Below are 21717 nucleotides of genomic sequence, written 5' to 3'. Positions count from 1 at the left end.
GTGATATGAAACATCCCATATCCTTACACATCGCTCTCTGTGTGTGTGTGTGTGTGTGTGTGTGTGTGTGTGTGTGTGTGTGTGTGTGTGTGTGTGTGTGTGTGTCTTGCCAAGTTGTCAATCAAACAGACAATTGCTTTCGTCAAGAAATATTGATGTAATATCTTTGCAATATCAGTGTTATGTTATGTCAACCACCAGGTGGCGTCGGACTACAATTGCAACACCACGGCCTTTGAAATTCCTGTGGAGAAAGAACTTGTATTTGCAACCAAAACGCACTGACAGGTTAAAACGCGTCGGGTAGATTCCACGTAGCCCACAGCAGATGTTTTGGTTCAGGTGATCAAACGGACGCTTGGTCGGCACGCTCGGTCAAGTGGGCTTACACGCCCCGAGTCAGGCACCACGGGCTGCAGCTTTCTAGTGATGATGCTGGTGGAAAGGAACTTGTCAAAGTTATGCGTTCATGCGTTTAAATTAATTAGATATTTCCTAGAATTTAGAAACTGTAAGCTTACTTTTGTTCTGAAATCCCATTATTGAAAGTATGGTTAATTGTTAGGTCATCTAAATAATATGAATCTAATGAATTTAGTAGCCTACCTTGAGTCTGCGTAACTGAAGCAAGGCAGTTCTATTTCACTGTTTTCCTTACCTTGTGACATGCACACAGCCATGTAGGCCAGAATGTCGAGGGGGATTATTAAATGTCATATTTGTATCATTCATAACAGATAGTGTTGTGTCTAAAAATGTACAAAATAAACGATGTAGCCTACGCAACGTAAAACATGTATTAGTTAAAATCCAATAAACCAATGACCAGGGATGAAAAGCAATAGCGTTTCCGTGCGTAATCATGCAAGGCCATTTAGGCTACTGTGCTCTTCAAAGAAGAATTGTTCATCTTTAGCCATTGTACAGTCAATCTTACCACGAATTATGTTATTAATTGCAAACAAAAGACAAACACCGCAAATACACATAATTGATGTATTACCAGTTAATTATATTCTAATTCGTGTCATAATCAATAACTTTTTGGGCAGAAAAGAAATGTACAGGCTGTTTTAGGTCAGATTTAAAGTGTCCGACATTGTAGGCCTACTTTTGTCTGTTGATACTTTTTTCTGTCAGAAATTGTGTCATATAATGCCATTCATTCGTCAAGCAACTTTTAATAACATGTTTTTATTTTAATACGTTTTCAATCCCTTGTTGTTCAACGCCTGAATTGCATTTTTGACCGCATCCTAGTAATTTTTAATTTTGCCTTTGATTAAAACTCTGAGAAATCTGAGAAGTCGGGAAGATGGTAAATCCATGCTCACTAAAACGGTAACCATGCAGCCGTACAGTAATGGTACCTTGAATCCAAAATCCCTTTTCCCCCCGCGGTGAGCGTGCATGTCCGTTTTGCCGTTATGTTCGCTACCTAATTACGCAAACGGCTGCTGTGGAGTACACTAGTCAAATGGGAACAAACATAATACAATCTCAGAAAATGCAAAAGCACTGATATAACGAAATTAAGGAGGCAGAGAGACAGCTATGGATAACCATTATGCCCACTTCTTCAGCGCTTTATTTGACATTAAATGTAGCCTATCAAGTGATTGTAAAATTATCCACTGTTCAGTCTTACAATTCTTCATTATATTTGATTATCTATTTAGGCCTACATTCCATTTAACCATCTACTATCACACCTTGAAGTTTATTCAGCAAACACCCTGATCTTGCAGAACCATTTGGATGACAAGCTACCGATAGTCAACATGAAATTGAAAGTGGGAATAATCCCGAATCACCTGGCGTTGCATCATCAAATCTTGTAAAATGTATGTGAGTGTTGGTATGACACTAATAAATGGTAATTGCCTGCTGGCCTATTCGTTTTTAGCGCTTCCTGATGGAAAAACACTCCACCCCTCATTCCACAAAGAGGGTTCTTCGGCGTGTCAATCATTCAGCTCGTCCAATGCAAGCAACCGCTGGCTTGTCGTCAGCCCCGATCTCCCCTCTCACTCGATTTCACCATGGCAGGACTGGTTACACCCACCACGCTTCGCCTGTCTCCGTCATCAGCTTCTCCCGCCGACCCGAGACACATCTATTCTATAAGCACGCTCTCGAGCGACCCGCGAGCACTCGACAAGGTTCTCACACGTCGGAGAAATAAGACAGCGAAGGAGTGAGAGAGCGCGGAATGGCCACAAGGAATAGACAATCGGAGTAGTCTGTGATATTTTCTAATAGGCTGCTGCTGCTTGCTGCTGATTCCAGTGTCGTTACTTATACGGCAAAAGAAAGCACTGTCTTTACTGGGGGAATTAAGAGAGTGGACTGACGGCATTACTTGGAGCGTCACTTCGGGAACTTCTACGTGAATTATCTTGACAGACACATTTCTCTGATTGACAGCCGACAAGTTACACAGGACTACTTGGCGCATTCCTCTCGGCCACTCCATGCGGAGTTGAGTTTCTTCATCGCCCTCCAAGACCTCTTGATCTTTTAAGGGCTTATTATAGCTAAACTATTCATTAGGTTTTTCATCTTTGGAGAGTACCGCACAAAGTCTTTGCACAAATATGATTTAATTGTCTACCAGTGTCATTTGGGATTAGTCTTGAGTGTCACAGTTGACTTTTCAAAGGGATTTGACTCGTCAGAAGGGAAACACCTTTCTTTTGGATACTGAAGGGAAGACTAGCTCTTGCCGTTTAAGAGTTGCGCATGCAGATGGCGCAAAGGGTAAGATCAGTTAATCGCTTAATTTCTGCACTAATGCCAGGTCAGAGGTTGTTTGTGTTGTTTTCCCTTCTTTTTAGAATTTGTATTTAATTATTTAATTGCACTGTCTTATGTGTTGTACGGATGAGTAAATGCGGCCTGTAGCTTCTCAAAGTCACCATACCTCTCATGAACTTCTTCTGCAGTACGACGAGCTGGCCCACTATGGGGGCGGAATGGACGGTGTCGGGGTTCCGACGTCCATGTACGACCCGCACGCTCCACGGCCTCTACCTCAGGTCCATCACTTGAACCACGGGCCCCCTCCTCACGCCAACCAGCACTACGGGGCCCACGCACCACACAGTCTCATGTCCAGCAGCATGGGCTCCGCTGTCAACGACGCTCTGAAGAGGGACAAAGACCAAATATATGGGTAGGCAGAACGTTTTTTAAAAATACCATAATGTACTGTGTATTATGTCACCATTAAATAGGCTATCCTTCTGAAAATGTTTGTTGTATAGCCCAGTTTAAATTCTGCCAATATTACTTGCATCCCTGTTAAACTTTGCTTATGCCAGGTTATGCATTTCTGATTGTTATCAAGACTGTTATTGGGAGTATGTGTATGTGGTGTTTATTTAGGCTCTTGTTGAAAATGAATCCCGTAAACCAGTGTTTGGGGGGGAAAAAATCTTGCAAAACTGTGTAGTTGTTCTTTTACATATTTATTTGGTTAAATTATGTATATAATGCAATGCTCTCCGTGTGTGTTAAATGTTTATAAACAACATTGTTTTCTCTCCATAGCCATCCGTTATTCCCCCTGCTCGCTCTTGTGTTCGAGAAATGCGAGCTGGCCACATGCACGCCGAGGGAACCGGGAGTCGCGGGCGGCGACGTGTGCTCCTCGGACTCCTTCAACGAGGATATCGCCGTCTTTGCCAAACAGGTCGGTGTCAGTCAAGTCAACGCACATTAATTGCTCTCGCCTGTTTGTAAATGGCTTGTGATGTGATAAGCACGCTTGCGCTTTATGCTGCCCCTGTACTTTTAACTGGCATTGATCGATCGCCCCTCATGACAGGCATGCTGAGTGATTTATGAGTAATGTGTTTTCTTAAATTAAGCGAGTGCCCTGGTTTGGCCAGTAAATGAAAACATGTGAAAATGTGTGTAATTGTTATGTGCCCAATTAGTAAATCTAAACACTGAAATTAACAAGTACTATTTTCTGTTGGTACAGATACGTGCAGAAAAACCGTTATTTTCATCAAATCCAGAGTTGGACAACTTGGTAAGTCTAGCCTATTCTTTTGGCAGAATATGAATGCTGTCCTTGAACATAATTAAACTCATATGAGTGCAGTTCTGATGGAAACAGGCTAGTTTTGGAACTATGCTGTTATGCTTTATATTTTGCCATTGGAGACCATGAAACTCTTTGCCCAAGGCAACCTTAAAGCACTCATTCAAGGAAACGTTTCCGGCCTAATGCCAGCTATTTAAACGAGAGACAGCCATGCAAAAACAATATCAGGACTTGTATATTTCTCTTCTAACTGTACAGTCCTTAAAAATATCAAGAGGATATCATTTGAAAAAATGTTTTCTTTGCAAGGCTTCAGTGAGGGTGGAATTGGATGTAGACAGTGCAAGTCCTCTACATCGATCTATACCAAAGCTACTCAATAATACGTCTTATTACTTCATTTTCCATGTAGATGATCCAATCGATACAAGTGCTTCGATTTCATCTTCTGGAATTAGAAAAGGTGAGTGGATGATCTAGGTATTTAACAACGATTTTTAACGTCAGTTAGTTATTTAGAAAGCCAATTATTAAGACAATTGGTACTGATATGTTTGCTCAATTTCCGTTGTGATATGATATCATAGGCCCATATGCATAATTAGAGATAGACTTACATTTACTTTTAAATTACAAAATGTTTTTTTTTTTTTCAGGTGCACGAACTTTGTGATAACTTCTGCCATCGGTACATAAGTTGCCTAAAGGGGAAAATGCCAATTGATCTAGTCATCGACGACAGGGATGGATGCAAGTCTGATTTTGACGACCTCTCAGGATCATCCACAAACCTAGCAGAACACGTGAGTGCTCTTTTACGTTATTACAGTATTTTTTAATTGTTTGTTTCTGATGATTTTGTGATGATTAGGCTTCTGGTGTTTTATCCATAGGCTACTTTCTGCCCTTTATTTCCATTTAATTTCCCCTCATTTTGCACAACCCCTCTAAACATTTAAGTGCTTGTAAAGGCACTTTTATATCTCCCAAGGCCTTTTTTCAGCTTTTATTTCCCCAGCCATCCTTTTCAACAAATTAATATAATTTTGTTGTTGAGCAAGATTAAGAGTAATTTACTAAGATCTTAATGTTGTTTTTTTGTTTTGTTTTGTTTTGTTTTTGTTTTTATTTTCAAAGTGGATATTCTGAACTATTTTAATTGTTGCAATTTTTCTTCACTTTTCTGGAACCAACGGTATGGTTTCCTTTAACATCAATTTAAATGTGGCACCTTTAGGATAATTGTAGTGGTGGTGATAATGATAACATTGTCACTTTTAACAACTGTGGTGGTGATGATGATGATGATAATGACGCTTTGCCTGGTGAAGGGGCCAGGTGGTGGGGCTCTGTTTGTCCCTTTCTTCCCCCCGTCCTGCCCTCTTAAGGCTTCTGATGATCTGTGTTTTATTTGCACGTGAAAGCTGCATTGTCTTTGAACTGATTAGATTATTATTGTCAGTGGGGAGGGGGGTCTTTGTAAACACAGCGCACCATAGTGGGTCCCATACAGTTACACTTCCCTTGGCCAACAGCCCTCCCTCTGTCACGCCGACAAAGGAACTCCGTTTCAAAAAAAATAATGAGGCTGTGTAAAACCTTAAGTGTTTTATAAGGTGTGTCTGACCACCTTCAGAAACCAGAAACACACGGGGCTGCAGCCGTGCAGATTTTTTTTAATATTTATCTTTATAAGAATATTAGGAGAAAAATGTAGATGTTAGTTAAGAGGGAAATCAAGGTTTGAGTGTTTTTTTTTTTTTTTTTCTTTTTTTTGATAAACGTCTTAAGATCTTTCTAGAAATGTGAGGCACTGTGCTGATCAACATGCTACGTGGAGAGAGAGAGAGAAAAAAACAGACGTCACTCAGCACCCTTTCTGGTTCAGAAGCCAAAGAAATATTTATTGCCTTCCTCCGGGCCTCTGCCAAATGTCCACACACTCCCTCCCCTTTACTCTTTCCTGCGTCTGCTCTCAAAGACTTATTCAGCCGCTGAATCATGCGTGCAGAGGATCAGTGTGTGTGTGCATAGACAGAGAGAGAGAGAGAGGGAGGGAGAGAGAGAGAGAGAGAGAGAGAGAGAGAGAGAGAGAGAGAAAAGAAGAGAGAGACACAGCTGTGTACGCGACTGAGGGCCTGGTTGTAGTAGACCCAGGCCAGGGGGAGGGAGAGGGTTTGTCTGTGCCTGATTTTGAGGCACATTCTCCGGCAGTGCATCATCTGCCTTGTCCTCCAACGCAATAGCTCATGTAGTCCTTGTAGTTCGGCACTTGAACCCCGGAAAACATCTTTTTTATCGCTGACCACAACTGTGTGTGTGTGTGTGTGTGTGTGTGTGTGTGTGTGTGTGTGTGTATTTGTGGGGGCGGGGGTCCCAAAGTACACTGAATTTATGTGTGTGCTTATGTCCTCTGATGATGTGGTGAGCTTTCGCCAAGGCGCTCCGTGCGTTTCTTAAGCTGATAGGCGTTTTTACTGCGCCGTGATGGCTTCATCCAGCCGTCTTTATGGCTGGCCTGTACTGGTCATCTTAAATCCAAAGGTCTCATCACCTGAACTCGCCGCAGCTGTCGATGCTGCTCCGTGGTCATAACATAGTCCTTTCAGGAACCGCCTTTTCCCATCTCCCATTTACAGCCAGTCAGTTATCTAAGCCCACGTTCTTCACATAAAAGTTTGGGGTCAGTAATCATCTAAAATGAGCTGTTGTAAGCAGTCTTTTTTTTTATTTTATTTTTTTAAATGCTATTTGGTAGTTTACTGAGAGCTACATCCAATATATACATCAGTACACACTCAGTAATTTACACAATTTCCTTATTGGGTGTGATTCTTGTTCTTTATGTTGTGAGAGCGCAAATGAGCTTAATAAAGAGATATGGAGAGCGAGACAGGGAGAGAGGTAGAGAGGTAGAGAGAGGGGGAGAAAGAGAGAAAGAGAGAGAGATGGGGTGAGCACCTTTGTGGATGCCCCATGGAGACAAGCCCACTGTTTTCTAATGAGGATCCCGTGAAGGGCACGCATTCATGCCGCCTTGTATTGTTGCGATGCTTATTCTGGCAGCTCTCAGGGCCCCCTTATCTGATGGCCATCCGGCAAACAGCTGACGCTAAGAGCGCTGAAGAGGGAGGCCGACTGTTTGTCTTCGGCTTGAGCCCGTCTAAGTGCCCTCGCTCGCCCCCTCGGGCAGATAAAAAAGCGCCGTGCCCAAGACAGGGCAGCAGCATTTGCCGGTCAGACACCGGGCGAGAGGGAGAGACAGAGACGAGCAGGGAGAAAAAGAGTGAGAGAGAGAGAGAGAGAGAGAGAGAGAGAGAAAGAAAGAGAGAAGCGACTGTGCTGCTGCTCTGTGCTGTTGAGCCATCTCCGCTTCCTATCTCGGCGCGTCTCTTGTTTCGTAGAGAGCCTTCTCGCCTTCTCGTGGCCGGGGCCACCGCACAGCTGAAATCTTCTCCAGAGATCTGCTCCTAGGTCGAGAGGCACAGAAGTTGAGCTCGGGGGAAAAATGGTAACTTGTTGGCTTGTTTTGTGTGCTTGGTGGGTGACGGTGGCTGCTCTGGTCCTTTTTAAGGCATTAGCATACATCACTCAGATTGTGTTGATCGTCACGCCTGAGTTTGACTTTCTGTTGGTGGTGTCCTAGTGTACTAGTGGCATCGCTTCACTTGCTTTGTGTGTGACACCCTGGAGTCTTTCTTTTCGGGGCAGTTTGTCTTGGCATCTAGTATAAACAGATGTGTAATGGACAACTGTAGTGCTGCCTTACTAACTTAGCCTGGCTGTTGAAATGATGCTGCAGTCTGTTGAAATGATGTTGAACTTTTGTGAATGACCATCCTGAATGAAGACGTTGTTTTCTCTTTTTCATGTTGATTCGTCCACTGGGGATCTGCTGGTGTCCATCTGTGCACCTCAGAACCCTGCGACCTGGCGAGATCTGGACGATGCACACTCGACCCCGTCAGTGGGGACGCCAGGGCCTTCCAGCGGGGGACACGCGTCTCAGAGCGGAGACAACAGCAGCGAGCTCGGTAAGAAAACACATATTTTTTTTAAATTATTATTATTTACTTATTTTGCAGTTTTGTGATACATATCTAAAAAGGTTAAGAAGTTCTAGTTCAGCTGAACTCAAAATTAGGGTTGGATGGCTCAGAGTGTAGGACAAGGAATTTATTAGATGTTCTGGTTAGTTTCTGTACTAATAGGTGTGGGTTGTTTAATGTTTACAGAGTCATGTTTTTGTCATTCATCTGTCTTCTGAAATCACGTTTATGGCTAAATATAATCAGTGTTTGCTGGAACATGGGGGAATTCTAATCTGTGTGTTGATGGTGGTCTCAACTGTAAACATTTAAACTGCGGGAATTGGCATTGCCTTGCTTTTTTTTGAAGACTTGATGAAACCTATCAGGATCAAAGTGCATGTTTTGGCCTCTTTTTGAAGCAGCCTGTGATCAAAGAAGCCAAGCTGCAACATGCCCTCTCTGTCACCCCTCCACTGTCTTTTGTTTTCTTCACATTAGCATTTCTGTTTTGTTAAGTGTGTGAGCTTACTGTGGCCAGCCGTTTGCTAATTAATTTCAACACCACTTTTTTTTTTTTTTTTTGCTGTAACCTGACCATTTGGCAGCGGAGGCTTTTGGCTCTTACAGTCCACTGTTGTTGTTGTTTTTTTGGCCAAGGAGGCGAGGATATATGTTTTTTTCTGACGTGTTTTTGTTTTTCTTGTGCGTCGCCACAGTAAAAATAGAGTTAAAAGCCTTGTTCCACTCTTGGCCCATCAGGCAACAAAAGCCAAGGCACTGACAGGAACAATAGGAGGATGCTTTGCACGACAAGAGAAATTCAGTGGGAGAAAAGAATTGCGATGCACATTCTTTTTCCTAACTCTCTCTCTCTCTCTCTTTCCCTCATTCTTTCTTTCTCTCCCTCTCTTTTGTTCTTTACCCTTCTGAAGGGGAAAGGGATCCGACCCCCAAAAAATATTTGCCGCTGTTGCACTGTAACTCATTGTCCCTGCTGTACAAAGTGAAACCTGCTTCCCTGCCCAGAGAAATGTGTGGTATGAAGGTATTCGGGGTGCTGGAAATGCGGACTATGCCCAGCAAGAGAGAGGAAGAGCATGGGGTGAAAGGGCTTTTTTTAAACAGCAGCGGGGTGCGATGCTGGGTCCACGGCCTTTTGACCTGGGGGATGGGGGGCGGGGTGGAGAGGTGGGAGCGCAAAGTAGAAGGGGACAGAGAGTGACCCCCGCCAGGCCTGAAGGACAGGGACACTTTAAATACGAGTCACAAAAAAGGGGGGTGGGGGGTGGGGGGACTTACCCCGGAATGATCAGAGGCCAGCTCGCCGCTCAGGGAGATCTGAGGCCGGGCCAACCTGCTGTTTCTCCTGGGGCCACTTGGGCTTGTTTTCTCTCTCTCTCCCCACCACACCCACCTTCATCTCTTTATCATGCAGGAGCTGCTCAAAGTAAACGCTTTTAGCATCGGAAGTCAAAAGAGAGGGGAAGGTGTGGCGGAGGGTGGAGGGTGGAGGGTGGAGGGTGGAGGGGGGTCGGGGTTGACGTCAGCAACCCTCGTCCGAGTTCAGAGGTAGTTCGGAGGGGGAGGTGGTGGGGGTGGTGACGGTGTGTGTGTGTGTGTGGGGGGGGCTTCAAAAGCACCTGCTAGCGTTAGGGGGGCAGCTTTTGTTTTGCACACACACACACGCATACGCATACACACCCACGACCCACCCGCACTGCTAACAGCACCGTGCTGCCTCTTTAGACCGGGGGAGAGGGAGGCGCTTTGCCTTGGTTTCCTGGGAGACGTGGTGAAGCTTCTTCCCATGGAAACCCCTTCAGTGGTTTAGCTGTGGTCAGTTGTGTGGTGGTGACTGTATCTATGGTTGCACAGCTCATCACCCCCCTCTGGCTTCTCTCTCTCTTACTCCCACTCTCTCTCGCTCTCTCTCTCTCTCTCTCTCTCTCTCTCTCTCTCTCTCTCTAGGCCCGTTGTGGCCAGTGGTTTTTGTTTTACTAAAACCTCGGTTACATCATTGATCAGGAGGGTGTGGAGGGCAGGGGTGTGTGTGTGTGTGCTGTGTGTGTGTGTGTGTGTGTGTGTGTGTGTGTGTGTGTAGGGGGAGTGGACGGGTGGGTGGGTGTTGGTGAGCTAACGGGGCTAGAGCCATGCCAAACATTTTTGGTCGGGGGTCGCAGTGTCAGGAGGGCCAAAGGAATGCCCATCACAAAGGCCAAAATAAAACAAAAGGGAGAAGAGGGAGCATTTTCCGCCCCTGCACACTCCTTTACAAGTTAAAAAGTCAGATAAAGGCGACAGGAAATCTTTCAGCCCCTTTTTGTCAAGAGGCAGTTTGTTGAGTGCAGATTATAGCACTCCTTCCAACACATGCTATTGCATTATGGAACCACCGACCGTAGTAAACAAGCCTTTATACACACAGTGAATGCAGTGTGTGTATGTGTGTGCGTGTGTGTGTGTGTGTGTGTGTTGGGGTGGGGGGGGGCAAAGGGTTGAAGGGGTGGTGGTGTGTGTGTGTGTGTGTGTGCTGGGGTGGGGGGGTTGAGGGTTGAAGGGGTGGTGGTGTGTGTGTGTGTGTGTGTGTGTGTGTGTGTGTGTGTGTGTGTTGTTGACAGAGTCAGGTGCATTTTTAGAGCGCGCGCGCGACTGGCAGGATAATCACCATATCTGTCACAGCCCGTGGCGTGAGCAGTGCGCAATGTAAAGAAGCATCGCCGGTGATAGATTGAGGTCGCGACGAGCTCATTAGGCAGGCGGGGAGAGAGGGTGTGCCCGCCGCTCGGCACCCTCGCGCTGGGTGGCACGCATCCGCCCCGCATCCGCTCCGCTCGGCGAGCCTCCCTAGCTCTCTGTCTCCGGGACATCTTGCCACAGGCAGCACAACGCCGCGCTGTGTAGCCGTAGCCTTAGCCGCCGCGGCGCTATCACTGCTACCTTCCCCTGCAGCCAAAAGATAAGGGGTGTGTGTGTGTGTGTGTGTGTGTTGGGGGGGGGGGGGGGGGGGACTCCATTTGATTTTTTTATGATGCTTCTTAAGGTGGGAGAGGAGACGCACAGGGCATCACTTTAGCGCGCTACACTTTTTTCTGTCGCCTGAGACCCAATCTATTTTTTATCACCACGCCATCACCATGCATGTTGTCCTGTGTATGTGTACCTTGAGAATAAGATGGGGGGAGCACAGAAGGAGAAGGAAGGGAAGGAGGAGAGGAGGGGTGGAGGGGTGGAGGGAGGGGGGGTGGTGTTGGTGGAGAGGCTCTTCTCCATATCTTAGGGTGCTGTTTTTCTCCCCAAACTGCCGGGGGGCACAGTCCAGCCTTCCCCGAGGCTGTGGCACCCCCCCTCTGCGTCACACGCGAGAGAACAGCACAGAGAGAGAGGGAGGGAGAGAGAGAGAGAGAGGGAGGGAGGGAGAGAGAGGGAGGGAGGGAGGGAGAGAGAGTGGACGGCCAGCAGGCCACGGGCAGGCAGGCTGGCTGTGGGAGCCCTGCCCAGCCGCCCCTTCCAGAGTGCACAGTCACACAGGCTGGATGGGCCCATGTTGCCAGGGAACAGTCAGAAGCGATTAGCGTTGGGTAGGATCTGCCCTGCGGCCTTCCCTCTCTGGAGCACCGAGAAGGGAGATGGTGGAGGGAGGGAGAGAGGGAGGGAGGGAGGGAGAGGGGGAGGGAGGAGGAGGAGAGGGGGTGTTACTGTGGCTGCTCTGCAGATGTAATGAGGATTTTTCTTCTCTCTCTCTTTCTTTCTGACTCTTTTTCTTTTCTTTTTTTTTTCATTGTTTCTTTCTTTCCCTTTCCCCTTTGGTTCTCTTTCTTTCATATTTTCTTTCTCTCTTTGTCTTTCCTTTCTTTCATGGCTGTCTTCTTTGAGCTATTGCCAGTTGGAAATTTGTTTTAACTTTGGTGAAACTGAGCAGTTTGTGATAAGCAAATCATGTCTTCTCTGCAGTGTACTTTAATTGGGGTTTCTCTGTCAGAGAGGTATCACAATGCCTAGATACAATTGTGTTTTGAAATATGAAAACAATCTGCCAAACAAGACCCACCTACATAAAGTCAAACAAAACTCTCAGTTATCTGATGTGCTTTCAGATGTCAGATGTACTTTCTTGATCTCCCTCCATTTTAAATAACAGTAAGAGTGTAGTTATACGCTCAGACATGGAGACGTGGATGTCTAAGGGCACTGCTCTCTGGCCTGTCCTTGACTTGGACTTGATTACACCATCATCCAGGCCTAAAAGCAATGTCCCCCTCTCCTCTCCTCTCCTCCCCTCTCCTCTCCTCTCCTCTCTATCCCCATCTCAAATCCCCCAATGCCCCTTCTGCCCCAGCCAACTCCGCCCCTGCCGATTTGAATGTCATTATTCATTAGCTGCAATATTTATGCGTGAATATGGTGCATATAGGCGCCCTTTGATTGATGCATCCCCAAAAACAAGGAGACATGCCAGGGCGAATCTTAAGAAAAGTAGGGTTCCTGTCACGCCCTGAGGGAGGAGTCTCTCAGATGCATTATTCACACGCCCTCCGGGCAGGCTTTCAAGGCATCTACGCCCTCAGGGCAAGAAAAATAACCATGACTGTTAAAAGTAAATCATCTCTGCTGATGCACAATTAATGGTGGGATGGAGAGATAGAAGGAAAGATAGAGAGAGAGAGTGAGGGAGGGGGATGGAGGGAGGGATGGATAAAGATGGAGGGTCAGAAGGAGTGAAGCTGTTCACGGTCGGGATGGAAGAAAGGAAGCCTGTGTTTAGACAGACCTCCTGTCTGGATGCGCGTCTCCATGCAAGTCTCCCCGCTGACATCAAAACAAGGTCAGGTGCTAAGGAGAGCACTGAGGGGGCAGATCTGTGAAGGTCCTTCAGATGTTGCCCATACATGGGGAGTTGAGAGCGAGAGCAAGTGGGGCGCAGAGCAGACGTTCCGATCCTGTGAAGCGTCCCGGTTCCGCTACCGGTCCGGCTCAGGTGTGGCGCGGATCCGGCAGCTCACCAGTCTATCCCCCACGGGGCTCATAGAGGACAGTGCTACAGCAGAGGAAGGCACAGGCAAGCTAAGAAGTGTCTTGGCCCATAACAAGCAACGCCGTGTTGTTTTTCACCGCTCTTCGCCTTCTCATTAGCCTCTCTCTCCGCGTGTCAGTTATTTATTTATTTGTTTACGTTTTTTCTTTCCTTCTTCCTCATCCTCATCTTGCTTCTTCTTCTTCTTCTTCTTCCTTCATTACACATCTGAAGAAAGCCCTTTTTGCGCTCTCTCGCCATCAAGCAACAAGCGAGGCAACGCACATCAAAAATTCCCTTTATTATGTTCCTGTTCCGAGTCTTACACGAGGCCGCATTATGTCAGTCGCTCAGGCTCGACGTTCATTACCTCGCGTCAAACGCGCCGCTCACATTGAATTAATAAGACAAGAGTGTGGAGCGAGCGCTTCCCACCGTACTCTCTCTCTCTATCTCTCTCTCTCCCAGCTCTCTTCATCTCTCTCTCTCTCTCTCTCTCTCTTCGTACGGCTATACTCGAATGGGGAAAGGGAGGGGGGGGGGGGGTGGAGTGGTGGAGGGGGGATTTTCGCATCTTGTGTGTGTGTGTGTTTTTTTTTTTTTTTTTTTGTGGCGCCCTCGCGACTTGCTGGGCCCTTCAGTGTCCATTTGCCGTGATTTGGAGTGATGGCGCCAAATCAACGGGGGCATTCCAGAGGTGACCTCTCTCTCTCTCTCTCTCTCTCTCTCTCTCTCTCTTTCACTCACTCTCTCTCTCCTCTTGTTGTCTACCCCAGGAGACGGTATGGAGAACAGCTTGGCATCGCCGGGCACGGGCGACGAGGATGACCAGGACAAGAAGAGGCAGAAGAAGCGAGGCATCTTCCCCAAGGTGGCCACCAACATCATGCGGGCATGGCTGTTCCAGCACCTCACGGTAAGGAGCAGACCTGCGGCACAGACGCACACCGTCTGTCTCCGTTTTAGCCTCTCTCTCACCTCACCTTGCTCTCTCTCTCTCTCTCTCTCTCTCTCTCTCTCTCTCTCTCTCTCCGTCCTTCCTTAAGCTATTTCTGTTCCATTCTTAATCCATCATTGTGCCTATTTTATAACTCTCTCACTGTCATAGCTTAGCCTTTTTTCTTTGCTTTTTTCCATTTCCCTCTCTCTGTCTTTCTGTCTTTCTTCCTCTCTCCATTAGCCTGCCTTTCTCTCCGACCTCCAGCTTGATGTGTTCCTCTCTGTCACTCTCGTGGCTTCTGCCTCGGTGATCTGAGGGAGGGCCGGTGTTAGATGAGCGCTAGGACAGCGTTAGGGCAGCGTTATCTATTTTCATTTCCCTTCCTCCCACGCTTATTTTTATCACTGCGAAAAAGGACCCCTTTAGATGCTCCAAAATGATGCCTGGAGCTTATGTCCACATCCTTAAGAAACTACACACCCCTTAAGTGTTAAACAGCCACACTGCTCCCAAAACGCCTACAGTACCACCCATGACCACATTACCCCCACTGTCAACAACAACACAGTACATCCTTTTATCCTCAGAAACTTAGCACTCGTTCTCCCCCTCATTTCCCCTACTTCCAGGTCCCTCTATCCCTCTCCCTCTCTCTCTTTTTTGCTTGGAGGACCCTGCTGGCCTTAGATGTTTTTGCGAGTTGCCTTGAATGGCTCCCGGGCCGCTGAAAGGCCCACACAGGTCTCGTATGCCGCATTAATTCCTTCCTCTTTTTTTCCCCGGGCCCACACCTTTATATTTTCCCTGTGAAAAGAGGGGGTTAATTGAATTATCCCCTCTCTCTGTCCCCGGGCCCTTTCACTCTAATTTGTTAAGCAGGAGTGTTTCCCATTGCAGGGTGTGTCGCTGAAAAGTGAGTGAGGGGACTCGAAGGGCTGGCCCTGAATGGCGCGCCGCAACACCCAGGCGATCAAGCATTCATTTGGGCTGTAAGAGAGAGCTGAATGGAGTGGGATTACGTTTTGTGCAGCTCCACTGTGAGCTACGGGGCGAGGGTGTGGGGGTGGAGGGGTGGAGGGGTGGTGGTGGTGGTGGTGGAGGAGGAGGCTTTCAACATATGGTCTTAGCGCTGCAGCTTTTGTGGCCTATTCTGAGGTTCGGTCGAAAGACCTACACCCCCCCCCGGTCCCAACCCCAGCCACTACCACCGTTCCCTAAAATAACCCCCAGAAAGGGCAGAAAAGCTAGGCTGTGAGGGAGTTTAGATTCAGGTTAACACCGTTTTAACTGTTGGGTTTGCGTCAAATATTCAAGGAGGTCTCCTCCACAGTAGAAGTAGCGATAATGAAGCATGTGTAACTGGGATTTTTTACAGTAATGCACATTTGATTTTGATGAGAAAACAGACAGAGGGACAAAGAGAAAAATTTAGGCTTCACAAATGTGTTCTTTCTTCTCTTTCCTGTCTGTCTCGTCTTATACACTTGGAGTGTTTCTCTAAATGTGGTTTTTGGCTCACAGAATCAATACGAGGATAAAATTCCATCCCTTTTTTTTACGACCGCCATCCATCAGTTACTTAACACACTCTTGTTGAATGTTCCTTACCTCGATCAAATAAACACAGCACTCCACCAAATGCGGAGAAAGACAGTGATTTGGCGATCAGATGGAGTGGTTTGTTAGGTGAGCTGCCGCGGCGCTGGTGGAGCTCTCCGCGGTGTTAGTGTAGTCGCCGGGGTGCAGGGAAAAGGGGGTGGAGCATAGCATCATCCATCACTCCAGTGACAGGCTCCAAGCTGGGAGGCCATCATTAGCGGCAGAGTTGGGCTTTGTGTCACCCTCTGTGTGTGTGTGTGTGTGTGTGTGTGTGTGTGTGTGTGTGTGTGCGTGTGTGTGTGGGAGTGAGAGAGAGAAAGGCCCCTGTTTAAAATGGAGTGCTCAGAAGCTCATCCCTCACCGGCGAGCGGCAGGAGGTGGCTGCGGCCCTGACAGCGCCCGAAATGGGCGCACGCCCACGACCCCGTGCTCGGAACACCGTCACCTCTGTCTGCCATCTGCCACCCCCAACACCCCCCGAACAACACCCCCCTCACACACACACACACACACACACACACACACACACACACACACACACACACACCACCATCCTCCCTCCACCCGCCTCCCCAGTGTCACACAAGGCTCAGGGGCCAGGGGGGCCACAGCAGGGCAGGCCCCATTCGGGGCCCCGACAAAGCCCGCCATTGTCCTCCCATTGTTTTTTATGTATCATTCGTCAAATAATGTCAAATAATGTCAAATAATGTCAAACAATGCCGCGCACTCTCAGCCAATGGCACGGCGGGGACATGACCAGATCAGCGGCAGGCATATGGGAGGCCCGGAGCGAGTTACGGAGACAGAGAGAGAGAGAGAGAGAGAGAGAGAGAGAGAAAGGGAAAGAGAGAGAAACAGAGGGAGAGAGAGAGAGACAGAGAGGGAGAGAGAGAAACAGAGGGAGAGAGATAGAGAGAGAAAGAGAGAGAGAGAGTGTGGATAGAAGCCTGTCATCAGGGCCACCGATGTCATTTCCTGAGACCCATTCTCAGCTGCCAAAGACTCGGTTTCAACTCGCTGCAGCGCTGATTGCATGTTATGTTTTTGTGGGCCAGAACTTCATTAAGGAGACATGTCTGTTCTGGAGAGGGGAGCTTTGACATTGTTCTAATATGGTTCTGCGGTTGTACTTTTTGGCCCCCCACAGCACCCGTACCCCTCCGAGGAGCAGAAGAAGCAGCTCGCCCAGGACACAGGGCTGACCATCCTACAAGTGAATAACTGGTGAGTAACCTCTGAACTTGTGACCCTGCCTTCACAGCCAGCTCCCTCCCACCCCTCGCCTCCTTGTCTTTTATCAGCCTTTATCAAGGCACACATTCTCCAACCCCCCCCGACCCCCCCCCCCCCCCCCCCCACACACACACACACACACACAGTCAGAGTCAAAAGGCAGTGTCACCGCTGCTACATAAGCCTCTTATGAAGAGGTCACTCGCAGACCAGAGACCCGGATATCTCCGGAGCTCCTATCAGTGATACTGACAGAGATTGCAGGACATAGCCAGTGGGTGCATCTCTGATGGAACTCAGGCTGTGTTATCTGGAAATGCCGAAGGAACTGGTGGTTGTGTTGAGTTTCCCTGGCAGAGTAAGAAGCCATGGTGTCATGGATATTTTCACCCATTGTTAGTTCTTATTACGGGTAAAGGAGTGTCTGAAATGGTCATATCGTTGAGGAAGAAAAAAGATTAGTTGTGGATGAATTATCATGTGCTGCTTTAATGTGATGGTATATACTGTAGTTACCCAAGCAGAGAAGACTGTGTTTAGACTCGTCAATAATAAATCAAATTATCATATCAGACTTTTTCTATGAGAACATTCACCTTAAATTCTCTTTAGTGATGGGGTTTATGAGCTTGTAATGAATATCCTTTCATAGGTTGAAGGCTGAATAGTAAATCAGGCTTCAAAATAAAATTGTCAATAAAACGGCAAGTTAACCGTAACAACTGTATGTATCAGTCGGTGATAAAGCACCCCGTAATTCCACGTAGCATTAAAGAAAAACTGCTACGGTCGAGTAACCTTTGTCAAGTCTTCACTGGAGTGTCTTCTGGTTCAGGCACAGCATGCTCCTCCCCTCGGAAAATGAGTTATTTGAAGAGGCCATCAGCTGTCTAGCCCTCAGGCCATCAGTGCGTTTAATAATCATTTTATAATGTTAGCATTAAGCTAAGTTCACAGAGGGTGCCATACAGCGATTCGAAACGTCTGCGTCGGAAGCGCATTCATCCCAAAGGTCTTAACATAGCCAGTCTGCAGTTGAGGCAGCTTTGTTCGATTGACATTAAAGATTTTCTGCACTCTGGTAGGATAAATAAATTGAATTGTGTGACTCAATAATGTTCCCTTGTATCTCTCCAGGTTCATCAATGCCAGAAGAAGAATAGTCCAACCAATGATTGACCAGTCCAACAGAGCAGGTAATTTCTTTTTTCTTTCTCCAGTTACCCACTCCATCGGCTTGGCTCAGTACTTCTCAAATGTTCTCTGCAAATACCCAAATCTGTATTGATTTTAATTCTGGATCATCATTTCCTCCTCCAGTGAACCAGGGGTCAGCGTACAGCCCTGACGGCCAGCCCATGGCGGGCTACGTCCTGGATGGCCAGCAACACATGGGCATTCGACCAGCTGGTAAGATCATCCCTCTTTGCCACTCTCTAACACAGTTTAAGCTGCAGTCCTAGATTATAATCAATCACCCAAATTCTCCTCACGCTCATCTAAATGTTCATGTACACCTATTGTGAGTGCTAAAAAAAACTCCTTTGATGAGAAACGATGCATGCTAAAAAGGCTCCCATATATGTACAGTATATATCAAGATTTACTGTACTGTGTGTTTAACTGTGTGTTCCTCTGGCGGTCGTTTTCCTGCAGGGCCAATGGGCGCCATGGGCATGAACATGGGCATGGATGGGCAGTGGCACTACATGTAAACCCTCCCTCAGCCCTTCCCAAGCTCGACGTGAGGACCCGGTGGAGTACGTATTGCCTCAATTCAATTTGCAATCTCCCTAGCATCAGCATTGGCCTCTCACCCCCCTCCTCCGCCTCCTCCTCCTCCATTTAGAACAGCTTTCACTCCATTCCTTTTTTTTTCTTTCATTCCTCCCTGTTTCTTTCTCATCTCAATCCCTCCCTGTCTAACGCTCCCCCTTTTTTCTTTCTTCTTTATTCTGTGTGGGCACACTCTACAATCTTATTAAGAGTCTGGTAATCCTCCCTTACGCCACCCCCTTATACCCCACCCCCACACACACACCTCCAGCCACCTTCACCATGAGTACCACCAAACACACACACCCCACCCCACCCCCCCTCCACCATCCTCTATCAGCCGGCTCGGCAATGCTGACAGTTCACAAATCAAGACGTATGGGCCGCCAGAGGCACCGGGGCATGGAGAATTTTATTTAATACCCACACTGCACTGCTCAATGAGCCACACTATAATGACACTTACCTTGATTAATAGGGCTCTTTATATGTAAATAGGTGCTGCCTTCTCGGTGGCTCCCCCACCCTTTGCTCCTTCATGTTCCAGGCTTGTGGGGCTGGAGCTAGCGCTAGCGTTAGCACGGGCCTTCCTGCTGATCATAATTCTCAGCGCTGGCTAATGAAGTCCCGAGATCAGTGAGAGAGTGCGGCACCGGCACGGGGCCCCATTCTAAAGTGGACCCATAGAGACATCATGTGCTCAACCTGGATAAATGCAGACTAAATCATTTTCGCAGACGATTGAATCGGGCCGTTTTTTATTGGATTATCATTGACCAGTTACTGTAATGGCCTCGTACGCCGGGGATGTTTTGCGCTCCTAATTTCATCTTTGGCAACACCATATGCTGATTGTGTCGCTAAATTATCGCAATCATTAAACGTGGTGTTTTGGCATAATAGTGTATGCAGTGGCCCATTCAGTGATGGCCTATTCCACGCAGGACTGACTTATGTCTGGGAACACCTACAGATTTGTGTTTTGCTCAGACAGTTGGACTGCAGTTCCAGGGCCGCTAATTAACTGCCATCTCAGGCAATAACCAGCTAGCTCAAGCATTACATGAATACACCTGTGATGGAAATAATATTGAGTGGGCTGTTAACCTCCTAATAGTAATTGTGGTGTAAGTCATACCACCCATTCTACCACTGATATCCACATCCATGCTTACATGCATCCCTATGCCATCCATTCACATACACACAAGCATGTCCTGTCCATATACACCTTTAGGCCATAACACAGCATTATTTGGAAATAATTGTAGCAGACACTGTGAAATATGTCCACTGTCATGTGTCATACCATGCATCAGGCAATGTCATATATGTATGTACAGTATACTATGTGCATGGTCTCTTATAGTATAGCATCCCAACAGCATGCTGCCTGTGTAGAATATATGAATGGTCCTGGGGCAGAGTGTCTAACCGCTGTGTTTCTGTTCTCCTCCAGGTGTCTGCAGTTCCCTCAGGGAAAGCTCCTCCCTCCGTGGCAAGTGGTCCAATGAGAAGCCCGATCACCTTGTCACGACCTCCGACCTCCACTGATTTCGACCAAGCTCACAGTCAGTCACAGTCTTCCTGGAGCACGACAACAGACTTGACCCGTGTCCCCACTTCCGCACCCACCTCCACCTCCACCTCCACCTCCACCACCACCTCCAGCGACCCCCCTCCAGCCTCTACTGAGCCCCGTCCTCACTGTCTCCTGTCTGGGCCCAGCAAGAGGACTCCCTCCCTCCCTCTCCTGCCTCCCTGCTCGCCTTCCCTCCCCTGGACATCCACAGCTACAGCAGCAGCAGAGAGCCCAGCGCGTAGCAAAATGTGTACAAATAATAAAAAAAAAAAAAAGACAGAAGACTTTTTCACTATGAAAATATTCCTTCAAAAAAGAGGAATGAAAGCTGAGATGACCTCTGGTGATTATTTTGGAGATGGAGGATTTCTTCTGGTTTTTGTTTTTCCCTTTTAAATTATTTATTTATTTTTTTACGATAAGATGGAGCACGAGGACCAGAATTTCCTTGCACTTTTTTTCTTGACCACAGACCAGCTGACACACAGCGAGCTCTCTTTCTTTCTAGTCTTTCTCTTTCTCTCTCTTTCTCTCTCAGACACACACACACACACACACACACACACACAATTTATACCATGAACACACACGCACACACACACACACACACACACACACACACACACTGTCACCCTCACATTCACATACACTCTCTAAAGGGAACCACTGTGGAATACAAAAAGAAATGCCCCCAAATTTTACGATAAATGTTAAAGTGATCTGTTTCCCTTTTTTCTTTTTTGAATGTGTATACAGTATATTGTTTGTAAAATATAATAGCCCTTAGAGTTTCTCCTCTCCCATCCTGACAAAAAGGACTAATGTCAGACTGAAGAGATGACCATCGCTGTTATCTCAAGAGGACCTTTTGTGAAACTGTATCGCCCCCACACAGGATTCACAATTCTATTTTGATTTTGTTTGGTTTTGTTTCCGTCTTAAACCTTTTATAGACAGATAATTGTGACAGACAGGGTAAAGATGGACTACGTGTAGATAGCTTGGGCTAGTCATGTCAAAGAGGACAAGCTTGAAAACTCCGTGAGAATTAAAGTAAATGGTGAAATGCGTGGGGATGTGTTAGAAGTATTGATGTAAATTTTGATCCGGTCAGTCTAGTTTTATTTTATTGTTCTGTCAGGTAAATGTTTGTTGATGTCAACTCCTCCCCGTCACTGTACACGCTCTTTTTATTCTCCCTCGGCAAAGAGAGTTTGTCTTTTAAAAACATATTTCTATGAATTCATCTGTGACTTTTTCTCGTAATAAATACTTCGTTTTCCATACCAAGGTTATCTTTTGATGTAAAATGAAATGTTGGTGCGATTTTGCCTCATTCGAAACACACGTTACACTGACTTTAATGCATGAAGATACATGTCTCCGCATTGTGCTCATCTTGTAAAGGTCCAGTTGAAGGGGGGAATGGCGCACGAGCACCTCAAATGCATAGGCCCAATTCGCTGGTGGTAAATTCAACTTCGCCTA

At 46.9% G+C, this 21717-nt stretch overlaps 1 protein-coding gene across 1 annotated transcript; it reads left to right on the top strand.

The window, feature by feature from the left end:
• Nucleotides 1–2581: 2581 nt before the first annotated feature.
• meis2b (Meis homeobox 2b) lies at nucleotides 2582–20716 on the top strand. Its single transcript, XM_062550854.1, has 13 exons — nucleotides 2582–2760; nucleotides 2946–3175; nucleotides 3553–3694; nucleotides 3989–4039; nucleotides 4467–4517; nucleotides 4711–4857; nucleotides 7974–8088; nucleotides 13873–14012; nucleotides 16786–16862; nucleotides 18009–18067; nucleotides 18192–18281; nucleotides 18528–18631; nucleotides 20107–20716. The coding sequence occupies exons 1-12, from the start codon at nucleotides 2743–2745 to the stop codon at nucleotides 18584–18586; spliced, it is 1179 nt and encodes a 392-aa protein (XP_062406838.1). The 5' UTR covers nucleotides 2582–2742; the 3' UTR covers nucleotides 18587–18631; nucleotides 20107–20716.
• The last annotated feature ends 1001 nt before the right edge of the window (nucleotides 20717–21717 follow it).

Source organism: Sardina pilchardus, chromosome 12, assembly GCF_963854185.1.
Source record: "Sardina pilchardus chromosome 12, fSarPil1.1, whole genome shotgun sequence".
Classification (NCBI taxonomy): domain Eukaryota; kingdom Metazoa; phylum Chordata; class Actinopteri; order Clupeiformes; family Clupeidae; genus Sardina; species Sardina pilchardus.
Note: the sequence above shows the minus strand (reverse complement) of the source record. Positions and strands in the feature narration are given on the sequence as shown.

What these genes read in the sequence shown, in the direction of transcription:
- meis2b (XM_062550854.1), top strand. An exon ending in ATCCAGAGTTGGACAACTTG is followed by an intron (nt 4,040 to 4,466) that starts GTAAGTCTAGCC and finishes TTTTCCATGTAG; the next exon opens with ATGATCCAATCGATACAAGT. An exon ending in CATGGGCATTCGACCAGCTG is followed by an intron (nt 18,282 to 18,527) that starts GTAAGATCATCC and finishes GTTTTCCTGCAG; the next exon opens with GGCCAATGGGCGCCATGGGC.